Here is a 17,986-nt window from a genome sequence, read left to right as displayed (position 1 = left end):
AGGTGGATGTTTGGACAGACTGGAGGGGTCACGCTTGGGCATAAAGAACAAGCCAGGCCTGCAACACCTTTCAGACATTTGTGTTTGCAGAGGCCTATGTGGGATTTGGGGATCTATGGGCCCATTCTGCCCCCAGCAACCCCAGACTGGAGTTTGCAAGGAGGAACTCTGCTTCCCCCTTACCCTTATCCTTTTGCTGCTCGGCGCTGCCGCCTGGTGGTGGGAGTGGGCACTGCGGCCAGCCTGGACTTTGCTGCTGTTCGCTGAACAATAAATGACTGAGGCCCCCCCAACCATTGGCCCTCTTCCAGGCAGGCATCTACACTGCAGGAGGGGACAGGCTGTGCCCCTCTCGAGATCTCTATGTCTTTCTGGGTTAGATTAGGTTAGGTTGGCTTGAAGTGTGCTCGACTTCTGGAAAGTTTCATGACTTCGTGGAAGTGTGTTCCTGGGGCCGTGCCCTTTCTTGGCACAGCCCTGCTCTGGCCCTGCGGCAGGAGACACCCACTGCCCTACATCCAGGAAGTGGGCACTTGGCCAAGGTAGCTCGATGCAGCCTGGATGAGTCCCAGGAGGTGCCGTGATACAGGAAATGCTCCTCCTGGCTGTATCTGCCAGCTCGGAGCAGTGGGCGCTGGGTTCTGGCGACAGGGTTCCTGGTGCCCCTTCCCCTGGGCCTTCTCACTCACAGGCCCTTTTGCTCCTGTCCCTTTGGGAACCTTTTCCAGCCTTGGTTGAGTTCCGGGGTCCCCCCAGTGATTGGGGTGGGGGAATTGTGGGAAGGTCCCTGGAAGTGGGGGTCAGAGAGTTCTTCCCATCTGCCTCTGGGAGCCCTTACAGCAGAAGGTGGGATCCCAGAAGTGCCGCTTTACAGGCTGCCAGGGAATTGGATGCCGGACCCACGCGCATGCGCGCACACACATGTGTGCAAACACAGACCTCCCCCCGTTGGTCCCCCCCACAAACTCCCACTATCAGTGAATCTCAGGGATGAGACTCAGGGATGGAACGTTCCAGAACCTGCCCCGCACATCAGGTACCCACCCAGTAGCTCGAGGAGCAATTGGCTGGGAGCCAAACACTCGAGGGCCCTCAGATGGGCCCCTCCAGGCCCTGCCCCTGCAGCCTTGTTCCGTAAATAGCCAACTGCCGGCCCTACTTCCTAGGCCAGCTGGTCAGGGTCTATGCCCCTGGCACTTCACCAGGGTACGTGGTGAACGGGATGGTCTAGTGCAGCAGAAAGATCTCAGGCGAGGGAAGTTTCTGAAAGCTCTGCCCTGTGGCCTCAGGAGCATGCCCAGGGGTCACTCCAGGTGCCAGCCCAGCCCAGCCCAGCCCTTCTGCTCTGGCAGAATTCCTGAGGGGAAAAGAGCTGCATGCCCAGAGCCCGAGGTGGACCTCAGGCCCCTCAAAGCCCCTTTGCTGGCTCCTACCTGTAGCATGACTCCTCCCAGCCCAGACACCCCAGAACTTCGCTGGAAGTTTGATTCAACAACATTTTGGGGGGACCAGAGATAGCATAGTGGTAGGGCGTTTGCCTTGCATGCGGCTGACCCAGGATGGACCTTGGTTCGATCTCTGACATCCCATATGGTCCTGCTAGCCAGGAGCGATTTCTGAGCATGTAGCCAGGAGTAACTACTGAGCATCACGGTGTGTGCCCCCTCCCAACGAAATGAACATTTTTGTTTTGTTTTTTTGGGGTCACACCTGGCAACCCTCAGGTGTTACTCCTGGCTCTACATTCAGAAATCGCTTCTGGCAGGCTTGGGATTCGAGCCTGGGATACCGGGATTCGAACTGCCATCCTTCTGCATGCAAGGCAAATGCCTTACCTCCATGCTCTCTCTCTGGCTCCAAAAAAACAAACATTTTCAAAGTCAGCCAGAATCAGGTGCCAAAACTGGGGGACCACCAACTGGTTCTGAGGCTGACACCCCACACACATGTACTCCCACAGGCCTGGTACCAGGTTCCTGAGAGGTGCGCACACACACACAGCCCGACACACACCCGCCTGGTGGAAATGGGAAGACACACACACACACACACACACACACACACACTCGCCTGGTGGAAATGGGGAAACTCAAACTATAAGCAGGGCCATCACTGTTGTCCAGGGGTCAAGCCCTCTGCCTGGATTGAGTCAGAAATAAGCACAGACACCCCATTACACTTTGAAGCCCTGAACTTGACCCTGAGAAATGGGGCTCCTGCTCCCCAATGCTGGACCCTCAGGCTATCGTACCACTGACCTGTCCCTGCCCGTCTGCCTCCCATCTGGGCCCCTGGCTCATGGGGTGAGGGTAGGCAACCACATGTGGGAACCATGGGACACAGTGTTGGGTCCCTGCAGTGACGGGGCATCCCGGTAGCGCCAATGCCAGCCGGAGGACACCAGTGGGTATGGGAATAACCTCTTCACTCGACAGCACAGGCCAGCCCTGCCCTGCCTGGGGTCTTCCTTCCACACGGAGACATCACCTCCATAGCCTAACTGCTGCAGCCGGGCTGATGCTCAGAGCTTGTTCTGGCGACAGATGCAGTGCAGCCTCAGCCTGATTGCTCACCTCCTCCACCCTGAAGGCCCCTAATCTTGAGGCCCTCTGGGGCTCTGGACGGCCCAGGCCGAAGAGCAAACCGGGCCGACCCTTCGGCAGCCAATCCCAGAGCCAGCCCATGTCAGATGGTTTCTGGGAAGTGAAACTTGGCTTGGTTTCTGGAGTCCGGGTTGAACAGGCTTCTGCTCCGGGATCCCCCCCAATATTTGTTTGCCTCAGGCAGGTAAGTTCACGCCTCTTCTGGGTCCTCCATTTTGCATAGCTAGGTCCCTCTGTAAACCCATCGGGGGACCCCAAATGGTCACGTTGCTCACTGCACAAACAACAACCATGGGGTGTGGGCCCTATGTCTAGTCCTTGCCTTGTAGCACCAGACGGCCCTAAGCAGGGCACTTTATCTCAGCTGCACCAAGGCACAAGCAGGAAGCCCCATGCCAGCCTCCCACATGCCTAAGCCCTCCAGAAATGCCCCTAGGGTGGCCATGGGGCCAGAGCGATAGTACAGTGGGAGGGAGCTGGCCTTGCATGTTCCCTATCTGGGTTCAATCCCAGGCATCCCATCTGGTCCCTGGAGGACCACCAGGAGTGATTGCTGAGCTCAGACCCAGGCCAGGAATAAGTCCTAAGAACCTACGTTGTGGGCCCGGAGAGATAGCACAGCGGCCTTTGCCTTGCAAGCAGCCGATCCAGGACCAAAGGTGGTTGGTTCGAATCCCGGTGTCCCATATGGTCCCCCATGCCTGCCAGGAGCTATTTCTGAGCAGACAGCCAGGAGTAACCCCTGAGCACCGCCGGGTGTGGCCCAAAAACAAAAACAAAACAAAAAAAAAAAAGAACCTACGTTGTGGCTCCCAACCATCCTCTTCCTAAAAGAAAAGAATCATCTTAGAGGGCAACCATGTACCCACCAGGCGGGAGACTGGACCAGCTGTTCTGCCAGAATCTTGATTCCTGACTGCAGTGAACCAGCTGCAGGCAGACCCTCCCGTGGGAGCTGGAACTGGGGGTCCCTGGGTAAAAGTGGGTGCTGGCCTCAGCCTGCTGCCCCAGCTCTACAACAGACACCCAGACCTCTTCACTCTCACTCTCACGTGGGCAATAGCACAAGGCTTTTCTTGGGGGCCCCCAGGTGGGGGAACAGGGCACCAGGGCACAGTAGGTGCAGGGTCCAGTGTAGGGAAAAGAGCAGGAACCCCACACCCTACAACACTGCAACCAGGCCCTGCCTTATGGGGGCTCAGTCAGGGGTTGGGGTTGGGGCAGGTCACGAGTCTCAGATTTAAGTCTCCTTCCTGTAGGGTTTGTGGGGGGCAGGCAGGAGAGGAGGAGGAGCATGGCAGAGCTGGGACTCCAGGTCCTGTCCACTAGTCCGTTGTGTACCTTGCCCTGACAGGGCTCCCAGAAAACCCTCATATTTTCCAAGAGCATGGGGGTCTGATGCTGCAATAAAGCCCTCACTTTATTAGGGGACTCCCCCACCTCCTCCCTTGCCACCCTCCCCATGCAACCCACCATGACCAATGAAACTCCCAGTTTCGATGAAATCCACAATGGTCACCCCCAGCCCAGCATCATCAACATGTCCAGCCCTATGTGACCTGCCATGGCCACCCACACCTCACAGAACCCATCATGGCCGCCTCCAGCACTGCCCTACTACTCGAAAGTACCAAAAGGAGCAGGGGAGCCCATCACGTGGCTGAGGCCCTGCTGGGGTACCCACAGTTCACCTGCCTCCTCTACTGCAGGGCCAGGAGCACCGAGGCAGGGTCATGACCCCCCTGAGACCTCTGTGGATCTGCCTGCTGCTGGCAAGGGCCTGGGGTAAGTTGCACCCCAAGGAATGTGGAATGTGAGGTGACCCATGGACAGCCTGGCTGATCCTGGGGTCTAGGTCAGTGACTCCTCCCTTCCCTCTGATTGGCTCAAGTTCGCAGGCTTGAAAGTTGGGAGTGGTGTGGGGTGGGGTGTAGGAGTACCCCCCACTCCTTCAGGGGGAAGATGAAGTATGGGGGGGTGTTCATGAAGCCCCATCCAGAGTCCTGCATACCATGTTCTGCCCTACATAGAAGGGCTTTCTCATCGCATGACCCCATAAGATCCCCTGACCCCAGGCCTGCTGCTCCCAGAATAATGCCAGTCCCCAACCCCCTCAGCATCGCCAAAGCAGGGACCTCACTTTCTCCTTTGGCACATCCTGCTTGTATTTCTGGGGTTCTCTGGACTTGCTGCCCAAGGTATTCCACACACACTTTATAGGCTCCCTCAACTGGGCCAGTAGGGTCCTGGCCACCCCCCCCTTGGGGTTTCCAATCAGTGCTGGGCTGCCCTGGGCCCCTTTCCAAAATCCAATGACAGAACGTAGGGAGGGTGAGGCCCTTCTGGGACCTGGGTCAAGCACTGACTGCCTCAACCTGGATGTCCACAGGTGTGCAGGGAAGGGGACATGCGTCTGGTTGGCGGAGCACAACCCCAGTGAGGGGGCGTGTGGAGATCTTCTACGGTGGCCGGTGGGGAACAGTGTGCGACAACCAATGGGATGTGAACGACGCCAGCGTGGTCTGCCGAGCTCTGGGCTTCCCCTCTGCCATCCAGGCTCCACCCAGAGCCACCTTTGGCCCAGGTAGGCCACTGAGAGAACCCACAAATGCACTGGGGCCTTCTCAGTCACACCCGGCACTCTCGGTCTCAGTCACGGGGAGGGGGATCCTGAAGGGGTTTCTGTTTTCCACAAGCTCTATGCTGAGAAGCTTGTTTTTCTGAAAGTGTTCCCCCTCAAAAAAATGTGCCTGTGGGGATCTGAGAACTAGTATGGGGAATTCAAGTGCTTGCTGAAAGGTGGTGAAATAGAAGTCAGAGGCAGAGACAGATTTGACCTTTATTGGGGTCTTTATTGGGGCGGTGCTCCCAGGCAAGATGTGACATTCTCCCTCAGAAGAGCCAGTCCCAAGGCTGCAGCAGGATCATAGAGTCTACATTTAGTGGAAAAGAGTGCAGGTGGTTAGAAAAGCTCTGTGCCGACTGTGTCCAAGGGTTAGGTTTGTAAATTTTCCATCAACCTTGCAAACAGGCCAGATAGGGTCTTGCCCTGGTAGGTCCTATGACTTACATATATAGGGCCTAGGACCCGGCTGCTTCTCCTGTAGTGAGTCCTCGTGACTTAGGGTACGGCAAAGCTTTTTTTTCCAGCTCCATTATCTGAATGTGTTCGATCATAGACTGGCTCTTCTCCTCATAGGGAGGGGGAAGGGAACTGCCTTTATTTTTAACCCCTGCATGCCTGACACTCAGGCCAATTTGGGTTTAATCCCTGACATCCTTAGGGTAGGGAGATCACCATCGGGGAGTTTCCAATTCCCCGCTACTACCACCAAAGGCCTCTAGTGGGGCCTTGGGGGAGGGCTTTGTGGCTGGTGGCTGTCCGTCTTAGACGCAGGAGCTCCCTGATGCCGGCGCTCCTGCTACCTGGATCAGGATCTGCAAGAGACCGAGCCTTGTAGGCAACCGCAGAGAGGGGCTTTGGCCTTGAGGACCCCCATGGGCACTACCCCCAGGAGAGCCCACCCTGGTAGTACTCTGTGAGCCAAGAGCACCACAGCTAAAGGGAATAATGTCGGGGTAGGCCTATGCAAGTCCTCAAGACTGAGGAGTGGAGTGTGGGGCACCCCAACTAGTCACCTGGGCAAGCATCGCAGGTAACCTGGCCTGGCCTTGGCTTAGGGGGTGTGTGTGTGTGTGTGTGTGTGTGTGTGTGTGTGTGTGTGTGTGTGTGTGTGCATGGCCTGATGTCTGCAAACTGGGCAAGCAGCGCATGGCTTAGTGTGTGTGTGTGTGTGTGTTGTCTGATGTGTTGCAAACCGGGCAAGCAGTGCAGCGACCTGGCCTGGCCTGACTTAGGGTGTGTGTGTGTGTGTGTGTGTGTGTGTGTGTGTGTGTGTGTAGGGAACCAGAGGAGCTCAGGTGACCTGGCCTGGCCTGACTTAGGGTGTGCGTGTGTGCGTGTGTGTATTTGTGTGGGGTGTGTGTGTGTGTGTGTGTGTGTGTGAGCTCAGGCGTGCCCTCCGGGCTGTGACAGGACGCAGCCCTGGCCTGACTTAGGGGTATGTGTGTGTGTGTGTGTGTGTGTGTGTGTGTGTCCTGGCCTGACAGGACGCGGCCCTGGCCTGACTTAGGTGTGTGTGTGTGTGTGTGTGTCCTGGCCTGACAGGACGCGGCCCTGGCCTGACTTAGGGGTGTATGTGTGTGTGTGTGTGTGTCCTGGCCTGACTTAGGGGTGTGTGTGTGTGTGTGTGTGTGTGTCCTGAGCCTGACTTAAGGGGGTTTGTGTGGTGTGTGTGTGGTGTGTGTTGTGTGTCCTGGCCGGACTTAGGGGTGGTGGTGGTGTGTGTGTGTGTGTGTGTGTGTGTGTGTGTGTGTGTGTGTGTGTGTGTGTGTGTTGTGTGTGTGTGAGCTCAGGCGTGCCCTCCGGGCCTGTGCCACAGGACGCGGCCCCGTCGTGCTGGACGGGCTTGGAGGTGCTCGGTGACCGAGGACACGCTGGCCAGCTGCAAGGCCCTGAGGACGGGTGCTGGGTGAGCTGCACTCACGAGAAGGACGCCGGCGCGGTCTGGCGCCAACCGTGAGTCCCGCCCCCGGCGCGGGCCTGCGCCAATCCTGAGCGCCGCAAACCTTGAACCCGCGCCAATATCGAGGCACGTCCCCGCCCCCAGCGTGAGCTTCCGCCATTCCCGAGCTGCCGCCTCGTCTGGTCCCGCCCCCCGCGCTGGCTCCCGCGGGCCGCAGCATCTCTGCCCACTGCTGGTGTCCCTCCTGTCGTCACCAGGTCCGGCCTGCCAGGCTGGGGCGCCGCCTGCAAACTAGCCGAGCAGAGCCCCCAGTCGGGGCTCCCCCTCGGTGCTCGGGGCGTCCTGATGATGGTCGGAGGGCAGGCCTGGCTGCAGCAGCCTGGCCCAGCCTCCTCCCAAGGCTCCCTGGCCTGTCCCCCTCCAATCCCTGAACCCCCTTGAGCCCGGCTCAAAGCCAAAGCCACCAGCTGTCACACGCCCTGCCCGGCTTGCACAGGATCCTGGGTGCTGGAGACCCGGGAAGTCAGGGTGTGTTCACACAAAATGGAGTGACACTGGGGAGGAGCCAGAGGACCCTCGCTAGGCCATGGTGGGCGAAGACGGGGCTGGACACTGTGGTGATCACAGAAAGAAGGACTGTTGGGGATGCCAAAAGTTGGGGATCAGGGGCTGGGGAGTTAGCATATGGGGAGAGCATTTGACCTGGGTTCAGTCCCCACTCCCCCATATGGTTCCCCCAACCTACCACCCAGGAGTAATTCCTGAGAGCAGAGACCGGAGCAAGCCCTAAGTACCGCTACTGGAGTGTCCCTTCTCCCCCCGAAAACCATAAAGTTTGGGGTTCAGGAAGCAATGGGTTCATCCATTCTGGCTTAAATTGTCAACATTGATGTCTGTGTGTTGATGGCAGAAAGGGAAAGAAGGGGTCAAGGCTGGGACCAAGAGGCAAGGAGGCCTGTTTGCAGAAAGGAAATGGGCTGCTAAAGGACAGGTGGACCAGTCTTGGCCTTGGAAGCCAGGCACCCTGAGTCTCCACCAGGTAGGTGCTGGTTCCATGGGGAGCACTAATCTGACATGGCTGACCTGAGACAGACCTGGGTTTGATCCCCAACATCCCATATGGCCACTGAGCCTGCTGGGGGAGAACAATTTCTGAGCATAGAACTAGGAGTAAGCCCCCTGCGCGCTTGCTGGGTGTGGCCCAAAAACCAAAAAAAACAAAAACAAAAACAAAAAAATGGGGGGGGTACAACTTGGACAGTGCCCTTCTCTCACATGTGTCGCCTTACTCACATGTGTGCCCCACTTCCCCTGTGTAGAAACCAGCTGCAAACGCAACCTTGACCTGTCCAACGAGCTGCCTAGATATTCTGGGGGCAGCTTTTCGACAGCGAGAAAGGATTGTGACCTGCCCATTCGTGTGGAAACGGCTGCTGGGCAGAAAGAGCTGAGCTTCTGCGCCCACAGGCTGGTCCTGGCCACCAACACCTGAGCCCAGGTGCTGCTGAGCCAGAATGACAGCGATGGTCTCACCCTGAAGGTGGACGATGAGTGCCTGCCTGTCGTCAAGAGACTTTCATCAGGTGAGCTCTGGCTGGGCTCTGCCACTCCTGTGTGCGCAGACATCTTTGTGCATGCCCCAGACACTCTCTTTCAGATACCCTCACCCTACACAGAGCCCAAATACATCCTCACACGTCCTCAGTGAACGTCATCCTCACATACACACATAACCTTGTGCACACGCGCCTCACACACACACCTTGTGCGCATACCCTCACATACACCCAGATGGACACACCTTTATGGACGCACATGTCACACGCAGCCTCATTCAGAGATATACCCCTGTTGCACACAAACCTATGGAATCAGGTACTCACACTCCCTTGTACACTGGGTATAAGCTCACACTTTCTACTCACAAGCTCCCCACAGTCCTGCACACATATGCACAGAGCCATGACCCCCACTCACATCTTGCCCCACTGATGCACATGCACCCTCTAGGTTCAGTGATCCCCCACATAATGTCCCCTCATGCATCACCAACAACGCTCCTCCTTGCATTCAGGCTGACAGCATGTCAGAGAGACGGACAAGCCCTCACAGCACCAAAAACAAGGGCCTGGTTCAGGAAGGGCTGCAGGGAGCAGGTTGGTGGGTGTAGCTCTGCATATGAGCCCCGAGGGACTAACCCTGAGGTCCCCTGCCCCACGGGCACCTGCTCTCTCCAGCCCCCCACATGGCCTGTCCAGCCTTTTCTGGGGGGCACAGGAAAGCTCAGGGCTCTGCCCTCCTGAGCTCAGATCCTGCCTCTCCATAGCCTGCAGGGGCATCCCTGGGTCTGAAAAGGCCTGGGGGGGGGGGCTGGTTCATCCCCACCCCTGCCAAGCCATGGCCTCAGGCTATGACACATTTGAGGAGTCCCTCCCCTCCTTGCCCCACTGCCTCCTGCAAAGTCTAGGGGGTGCTGTGCCCTGCCCTGATCTCCCCTACCCTCAGCCCCTCCAGACCTCAGGCTATTCCAGGCTTCCCCCTGGGGTGTCACTCACAGCTGGGGTCTGAGGCCCCATGGCTGCGTCTTCTGGCTCTTGGTTCTTTTCCTTCATCCTTTCCCTACTGACAGACAGGGTCTGGGGATCACAGGCCCCTGTAGCCCACCCCGATGCTTCCAGTGGCCTGGGTGGGGAAAGAATTTCCCAGGGGCCTTTGGAAGAAGCCTCGCTGGGGCCCTCCTGCCCTCGCCTGCGCCCCCTGGCGACCTTGAAGGGCATTTAAGGGGTCAGTCTGGGCAGGACTCGCACTGGTAGGAAGCGACTGGCTCAGTGCCCCTGCTATGGGGGGCACGGGACACTTGCTGGGGACCAGGGAGTTCCCCACTGAAATCGAGCCCCTCACGAGGACGTAGTGACCCCGTGGGCAGGTAAGGACAGAGGCACCGAGCCCATGCTGTCTGGGAATGAAGCTTTGCCCACAGCTAGGGCTGAGGAAGATGGAACAGAGATGGTAGAGAAGCATACCGGCGCCCCCAACTATCTGTGGGAAAGGAGGCCAGCAGGACTCAGACACCCCAACTCTCCATAGGTACCTGTACTCCCGGCAGACTGGAAGTGACCCTGACTTCCTTGATGTGCTTCCACAAGCTGGCATCAGCCTACCAGGCACCCCGGCTTGCAGGCCTACTGCGGGAGCCTCTTTGGCATCATGCTACCGCAGACGCCCTCTTTCCAGACACCCCTAGGACCTCTATGCGTTACGCCCTGGACTCACAGGACCCCGTGCTGGAGGGCGTCTGCGTGCGCTTCCTGGCCTGGAACTTCCAGGCCCTGATAGAGGCCGAGGCGTGCCTCGAGTGCCAGCCATGCTGCAGCGGGCCCTGCTGGGCCAGGAGCGAGCTGGTTTGTGCCCAGTGAGCTGACCCTGCTGCAGGCGCTGGACGCCTGAGCCAGGGCCCAGACACCCCCGGGCCCAGGAGATGGCAGAGCTGCTGGGCCAGGTCCGCTTCCCCATGATGCAGCCCCAGAGCTCCTACCAGCTGCAGCGAGGCCTGGCGCTCTATGTGCCCCCACCAGGCACTGTTCCGGGCCAAGATACTGCAGGCCTTGGAGTTCCACACGGTGCCGGCTCAGCCTGCTGGCCCAGCACCATGGCATCAACCTCACCCAGGACACCTACCAGCCCCCGCTGTACACCGAGGCCGCTGGGGGTTCTCCATCAGACCACACAGACCACCTGGAGATTAGCCGCTACTACCGCTATTAAACCGAAATCCCCAGTACTTCCAGACGCCCCTACACCCCCAGTTTTCCTATTCCAGTCGAAGAACCTCCAGTGGACTCTCTATTTTTTGCCCAGCAGGGACAGATGCCAGAATTAACGGTTTTCTCCTGCTCCACCAACGAGGTCCCAGCTCTCCGCTCTCAGTTCCCCGACCGCAGGCGGGCCGGACATTGCCTTTGACAACAAAGCCCTGATGCTGTGTGGGCCAGACCTCGTGGTTCACATCTCCAGTGCTCAGGGCCAGAGGGTCCCCATCCCTAAACCCCTCGGGCACTGCCTTCCCCTGCCTACTGGGGGCGTCTCATGCGGTTCACACGTGTTTGATCCGCCCCTTCTATGTCACCAATGCCACGAGCCTCAGCTAGGCAATAGATGGCCAGAGCAGGCTGTTCTCGGCACTTCCCCCAGTCAAAACCCAGCCGTTGGGTGTACCCCCTGCATCCCTCAATTTCTCTGAGCTTACTGGAAAGATAGTCCGAGGGGAAAACACTTGACTTGCACCTATTCAACTCCAGTTTTGATTCCTGGGAAGCCCAGAGGGTCTCCTAAGTACTTCCAGGAGTGACTCCTGAACACAACCCACCCCCCAAAATAAGAGAAATTACTACAAGGTATTTCTCAATTTTTTTTTGGGGGGGGGGCTGGAGTAAGAGTGAATAAAGTGCTTGCTTCACATGCAACTGGCCCAGGTTTGATCCCCAGCATACCATAGGGGGTCCCCAGAGCCTGCCAGGAGTAATTTCTGAGCACAGAGCCAGAAGTAGGCACATGAGGGCTGTCAGATGTAGCCCCAAAACAAAATGCTGAGGTGTCTGAGTTATGGGCACCTCTGTGAGAGGTGGTTCCAAACCCCGCTGTCCTGGCCCATCATTAAAATGCCCCATATTGTCAGCTTTTCTCAGCTCCGAGTGGGGGTCCCTTCTCTGGGAGGGTTGTTTAGGGACCAAGGTAACTGGAAGCAGGCAGGCTCAGTTTGTCTCCGGCCAGGGATCTGTTTGGGGCAGTGTGAGCACCAGAATCAGTGCTGGGGCACTGGGCAGTGAGCCCTGGACAAGGACAATGGACACACACAGCACACACACACATACACACACACTCACTGCTAGCTCCTGACCCCATCCCTCACACAAGCCTGCCCCCAGGTCCAGGACACACACCCACACACACACACCACACACACACGACACCACACACACACTTCTAGCCCCTGACCCCATCCCTCACACAAGCCTTGCCCCAGTCCAGGACAGCAGGACACAGGGCAGGAGAAGAAAAGTGCCAGAGGCTCAACCAAAATGCCTGCTGCTCCCACCTGGCCTACCCGGCTGTGAACCTGGGCAGCGATTGTGAGCTGTTCTCCTGCAGAACATGTCCTGGGGTAGGGTCTGGGAGCCCCCATTCAGACCCCTGCTCCTGGGGTAGTTGAACCAGGGGGCAAGAGGAGAAGCAGAAAGAAATTCTTGGGGGGAGAGTGCAATGTGAGGGCTCCCACTCTTTACCAGGCTTTGCAAAAATGGGCTGAGTCAGGCTTGAGGCGCAGCTAGAAGACCAGGACCTTCTGCAGGTTCTGTTCTACAAAGCCTACCAGGGGACACAGATGGTCGTGGTGGAAGATGCTCCTTCCTGGACTGGGTTTGTCCAGGGCCACTGCCCCAGACACCTCTAGGCCAGCCATGAATTGGGGGGGTGGGAGGCTCTGACCTTAGCCTGGAGAACATGCTGGTCCCAGCGTCCACCACCACTTTTTCCAGGTCACTCCACTGGAAATTTTCTGGCTTCCCTTGACTTTGCACAGTCTGATGTGGGGCATGGCGGCATGGGGGTTGGGGTCTGATCCACCATGTAGAGCTGGGTGCTTTGAGATCAGTCCTGCGGCAGAAAGGGTTGTCCCGGTCTGTCCTGGTTTTGGGACTAAGATGGTGGCTCGTGGAACTCGACCTCTAATCCAGCAGGGAGGGCACTGGCCTTGCACGTGGGAGAACAAGGTTCAGTCCCCAGTGCCCCATATGGTCCCCAAGCCCCATCAGAAGTGATCGTTGAAGACCACTGGAACCCTGAGAACATCCCAAAAATTAAAAATATTTTTTCTTTTTTTTTGGGGGGTGGGTCACATCAATGTATATTACATCTCAGTGAGCCCCTTAAACAAATACTATCTGATTTTTATTTGTTGTTAAATTTTATTTTTTTGGGTTTTTTTGGGTCACACCTAGTAGCGCTCAGGGGTTACTCTTGGCTTTTCTTTTTTTTTTTTTTTGGTTTTTGGGCCACACCCTGTGACGCTCAGGGGTTACTCCTGGCTATGCGCTCAGAAGTTGCTCCTGGCTTCTTGGGGGGACCATATGGGATGCCGGGGGATCGAACCGCAGTTCGTCCTAGGCTAACGCAGGCAAGGCAGGCACCTTACCTCCAGGGCCACCGCCCGGCCCCACTCCTGGCTTTTCTATGCTCAGAAATCACTCCTGGCAGGCTCTGGGGACCATATGGAATGCCGGGATTCGAACCACCGTCCTTCTGCATGCAAGGCAAATGCCTTACCTCCATGCCATCTCTCCTGCCCCAATTAAAAAAAAAATTTTTTTTTTGGTTTTGGATCACACCCACTGTTCAGGGGTTACTCCTGGCTCTACGCTCAGAAATCGCCCCTGGCAGGCACGGGGGACCATATGGGATGCCGGGATTTGAACCACCGTCCTTCTGCATGGAAGGAAAACGCCTTACTTTCATGCTATCTCGCCAGCCTCAATTAAAAATAGTTTTTAAAGGACCAGAGTGATAGCATAGCAGTAGGGCATTTGCTTTGCATGTAGCCAACCTAGAATTGACCCGGGTTCGATCCCCAGCATCCCACATAGTCCCCCGAGCCTGCCAGGAGAAATTTCTGAATGCAGAGCCAGGAGTAACTCCTGAGCAACACTGGGTGTGGCCCAAAAACAAAAACAAAAAAAGACCTTTTTTTTTTTAAAACAGTGGCTCCTCTCCCCACCCCACACCACCCCCCGCAAATTGCCAGGCCTGGCTCCCTCCTCTCCTCATGCCAGAACTCTGGACTACCCAACTACTGGGTTGGGCCCCAGTATCTACCAACCCACTGAGGGTCCAGCTGTTCACTTCTCAGCAACCCAGACTGGCAGCAAAGCCAGATCACCTGTACTTGGTATTTTTAGCCTGTTTTGGAGAATGGAAATGCTATGTAGGGTGGCAGATCTGCGGTGCTTTCTTTTCTGTCTTAGGGAAGAGGAAGAGGAGGGTATTCTTCCTGGATGAAGACTCCTTCTTCCAAGGTTACCTCCTAGGTCAGATGGCTGCTGGCACTCCAGCTATCACACCTGCCTCGCAGGAAGCAGAAAGGAAATGATAGGAAGGGACCTGGGACCGGATTCCTCCATAGGTCTGGCCCTGAAGGCAGCTGCCAGACATAAGCCCCCTTGAAGCAGCTGCCCTGTCCCTGAAGTCCTTTTGCTCATCACTCCCAGCAACTGGGACCCCTCACACTTTGTTTCCAGTGGGCACTTGACTCTAGGATCCCACGGGCAGTGGACAGGCCAGGACAGGCTCGTCCCGTGAGCCTGTGGGCTGAGAGCAATGATCCAAAAGCACGTGATGAGTTCTGAGCAGAGATGGAGGCTTGGAAGAGGGGCATGGGCAAGGCTCCCTTGAATGCCGCCTCTTTTGCACTTACTCCACCAGATGCAGGCAACTTCCCTCGCTCCCAAAAACTCACTCGTGGCTCTTGAGGCTGCTCTGGTGAGTGTGCTCCGAGCACCGCCTTGCCTTTCCTCTATGCGTTCAGTCTCCAGGAGCCAGCCCTGCCCTGGTCTGATGCCCAACGCTTCTTTGCTGCACAGTGAGGCTCATGCAAAGTGCTCACTGCAATGTTTACACACTCATGTGTAATGCTTACACGCTGTCTATCTGGGGCCCCCAATGGCTGTGCCACCAGGATGGGACTTGGCAATAGAGGAGGCGGGGGGCTGGAGGTAAAATTTAAGCCTCATGTTCACAAGGCAGGCACCCTGCCATGAGTCCCACCCCAGACCCCACTAATTTTTGCTCACTTTCTGGACACTGTGAAAGTCGGACACTGACCATCGCCACTTCCACCCCCTTGTGACCTGGCTGTGCCAACAGGTGCCCGTGCTCCGCCCTGCACCCCAGTATAGCAGCCCAGGCCCCCTTCCGCTGGTGCCTCTCCCACATCTGGAAAAGCTCTGGAGCATACTGTCATGTGCTGGTCCCAGCCACATGTTCTGGCCTTGGGGACCTGGACAGGAACGGGCCAATGTGGCAGACACTGCTTTTATGGAAGAATGTATCCCAGGTTGCCAGGAGCTCAGGGCCAAGCATGTGGCAGGAATGTAAGCTGTGGGGTCCCTCAGGCCCAGAGCAACTACCCTGGGGGAGGGGGGTGGGCTGAGGGAGGGGCTTTGAGTAGGGGCTGGAACCATAGCACAGAGGGAAGGGTGTTTGCCTTGCACAGGCCAACCAGGGTTCAATTTCCAACACATCATATGGTCCCTGAGCCTGCCAGGAATTATTTCTGTGCTCAGACCCAGGAGTAACCCCTAAAAGAAAAAGAAGAGAAAGAAGGCCAGAGTAATAGTACAGTAGGGAAGGCATTTGTCTTGTATATGCGCACACAATCAACCTGGGTTCCATCCCTGGCACCCCATAGCGTCCCCTCAGCATCTCCAGGACTGATTCCTGAGCACAGAGCCAGGAGTGAGCTCTGAGCATCCCTGGGTGTGGCCAAGAAACTGAAAAACAAACAAACAAACAAAAACAAAGAAGGGAAGGAGCTGGAGAGATAGCACAGCAGGAGGGCATTTGCCTTGCAAGCCATGGACCCAGGATCAACAGTGGTGGTTCCGATCCTGACATCCATATGGTCCCCCAGGACCTGCCAGGAGCAATTTCTGAGCAGAGAGCCAGGAGAAACCCCTGAGTGCTGCTGGGTGGGCCGGGCCCCCCCAAAAAAAAGCCCAAACAGAAACAAACAACAAACAAAAAAGAAGGGAGCAGTGTCCTCAGCTGGTTCTGGGAAAGGCTGGTGGTCTGCAGAGTGGGAGAGGAGAGGGCTATTGAGGGGGTCATAGGCCTCAGACATTAAGAGTACTGAGGGCCCGGAGAGATAGCACAGTGGCGTTTGCCTTGCAAGCAAGCCAATCCAGGACCAAACGTGGTTGGTTTGAATCCCGGTGTCCCATATGGTCCCCCATGCCTGCCAGGAGCTATTTCTGAGCAGACAGCCAGGAGTAACCCCTGAGCAATGCCGGGTGTGGCCCAAAAAACAAAACAAAAAAAAACAACAAAACAAAACAAAAAGAATTTTCTTTACTTTGGGGCCGGAGAGATAGCATGGAGGTAAGGCGTTTATCTTTCATGCAGAAGGTCATCGGTTCGAATCCCAGCATCCCATATGGTCCCCGTGCCTGCCAGGAGCAATTTCTGAGCACGGAGCCAGGAAAAAACCCTGAGCACTGCCGGGTGTAACCCAAAAACCACACACACACACACACAAAAAGAGACCTGCTCTGTATCAGAACCCTTGGGCAGGGTAGTCAGGGACTACCTGGGAGACTCGCCCCTAAGCCAACAACCACAGCAGAGGCCAGTTGGGATGGCCTGTCCTGCATGGAGGGCTGCTGGCTGTCAGAGGTCACTCCTTTGTCTTCCTCTGTCCTGGTGTGGCATCAGAGCTCAGCCCTGCTCCTGGACACACTGGTCATGTGTCTCTGCTATATGTGTCTCCTCCGAGCAGTTCCAGCGCTCTGCAGATCCAGTAGACCAGGTGGGAGAGTGTAGTATGCCAAAGACAGGCCAGCTCATCTCAGGTTCCAACCAAAGGCCCCCTTTAGCTCTCACCTTTTCTATAACCACATCACGAAGGGTCTTGGAAATCCTCAATGTTCCTCCCAAGTCACATGGGGTACGGGACAGCTCCACCAGCACCTCTCGTAGAATCCAATCAGCGACATCAGCAAGCCTGGGACAAACTCAGTCTCAGGTCCTGAGGTCAGAAGGGTCCCCCAGGTCCTAGGTGGGTCCTGTCCAGACACCAGGAAGATGGCGAGGTGGGGGTAGGCCCATGTCTTTAGTCCCTCCTCTGTGCAGAGGGACAGTTGCATAACTGGTGTTGCTCAGTCCCACCAGACTGTCCTCCTCCAGTCACTTGGTCCTGGGTCAGTTCCCAGACCCCCTCTTCAGGGCTCAAGAATTTTCTAGGGGCCAGAGCTACAGCACAGCAGTAGGGCATTTGCCTTACATGCTGCCAACCAGGTTTGATTCCCGCCATCCCATATGTTCCCCCAAGCTGGCCAGGAGTAACTTCTGAGAAGAGAGCCAAGAGTAACCTGAGTGTCTTGGGTGTGTCCCAAAAAACAAAAACAACAAACAAACAAAAAAAACACAAAAAATTGACAGCAACGAAAAAGGATTTTCTAAAAGGGCCTCTAGCAGGGAGGATGCTTGCCTTGTATGTGGCCCATCCTGGTTTTATCTCCAGTATTCCATATTGTCCCCTCACCCATTCTGTGCACTGACTCTCCCCACAGCCCTGCAGCTAGAAACCATCTTACCCGGCTGACACTGAGCTTGGCTGGGCTCTGTGGAAAGGATTGTCAGGTCCTTTGCAGCCTTGGCCAGGGCTTCCCCACGGCCATGGTTCCAGGGAGGGAGGCCTGGCTTCTCACAGCAGGACTGCTGACCCTCTGCTCGGGGCGGGGGGGGACGGGACCAGAGAGATTGTGGGTGAAACAGTGCCTCTGGGTGATCCTCCCAGAACCTCCGGGTAGTCCTCCAAGATCCTCCAGGTGGTCCTCCCTGAGCTTCCAAGTTATTCTCCTTGAGCCTCCAGATGGTCCTCCCCTGTTGGATTACTGGATCCAACACTCCCCAGTATTTGGACTCCACTCTAGGGTGTGATCTAGTGATTGGATTACGGGGTCCCAATATTCCAATCTGGATTCCCCAGTGAACCATCCACAGCACATCCCTCTTTTTCTTTCTTTCTTTCTTTCTTTCTTTCTTCTTTCTTTCTTTCTTTCTTTCTTTCTTCTTCTTTCTTTCTTTCTT

The 17,986-nt window shown here is 56.5% G+C and overlaps 1 protein-coding gene across 1 annotated transcript; it reads left to right on the top strand.

The window, feature by feature from the left end:
* The first annotated feature begins 4,407 nt into the window (after positions 1 to 4,407).
* On the top strand, positions 4,408 to 11,277 carry LGALS3BP (galectin 3 binding protein). The gene is given in 16 exon segments (XM_049768634.1): positions 4,408 to 4,416; positions 4,694 to 4,801; positions 4,993 to 5,028; positions 5,031 to 5,187; positions 6,119 to 6,132; positions 7,046 to 7,182; positions 7,274 to 7,386; positions 8,449 to 8,600; positions 10,180 to 10,302; positions 10,304 to 10,372; positions 10,375 to 10,474; positions 10,477 to 10,691; positions 10,693 to 10,761; positions 10,763 to 10,886; positions 11,008 to 11,171; positions 11,173 to 11,277. Coding segments are annotated over 16 exon segments (1,695 nt in total).
* Positions 11,278 to 17,986: the final 6,709 nt, after the last annotated feature.

Source organism: Suncus etruscus, chromosome 1, assembly GCF_024139225.1.
Source record: "Suncus etruscus isolate mSunEtr1 chromosome 1, mSunEtr1.pri.cur, whole genome shotgun sequence".
In the NCBI taxonomy this organism is placed as follows: domain Eukaryota; kingdom Metazoa; phylum Chordata; class Mammalia; order Eulipotyphla; family Soricidae; genus Suncus; species Suncus etruscus.
The sequence above is the reverse complement of the archived record's forward strand: the minus strand, read 5'-3'. Positions and strand labels throughout refer to the sequence as shown.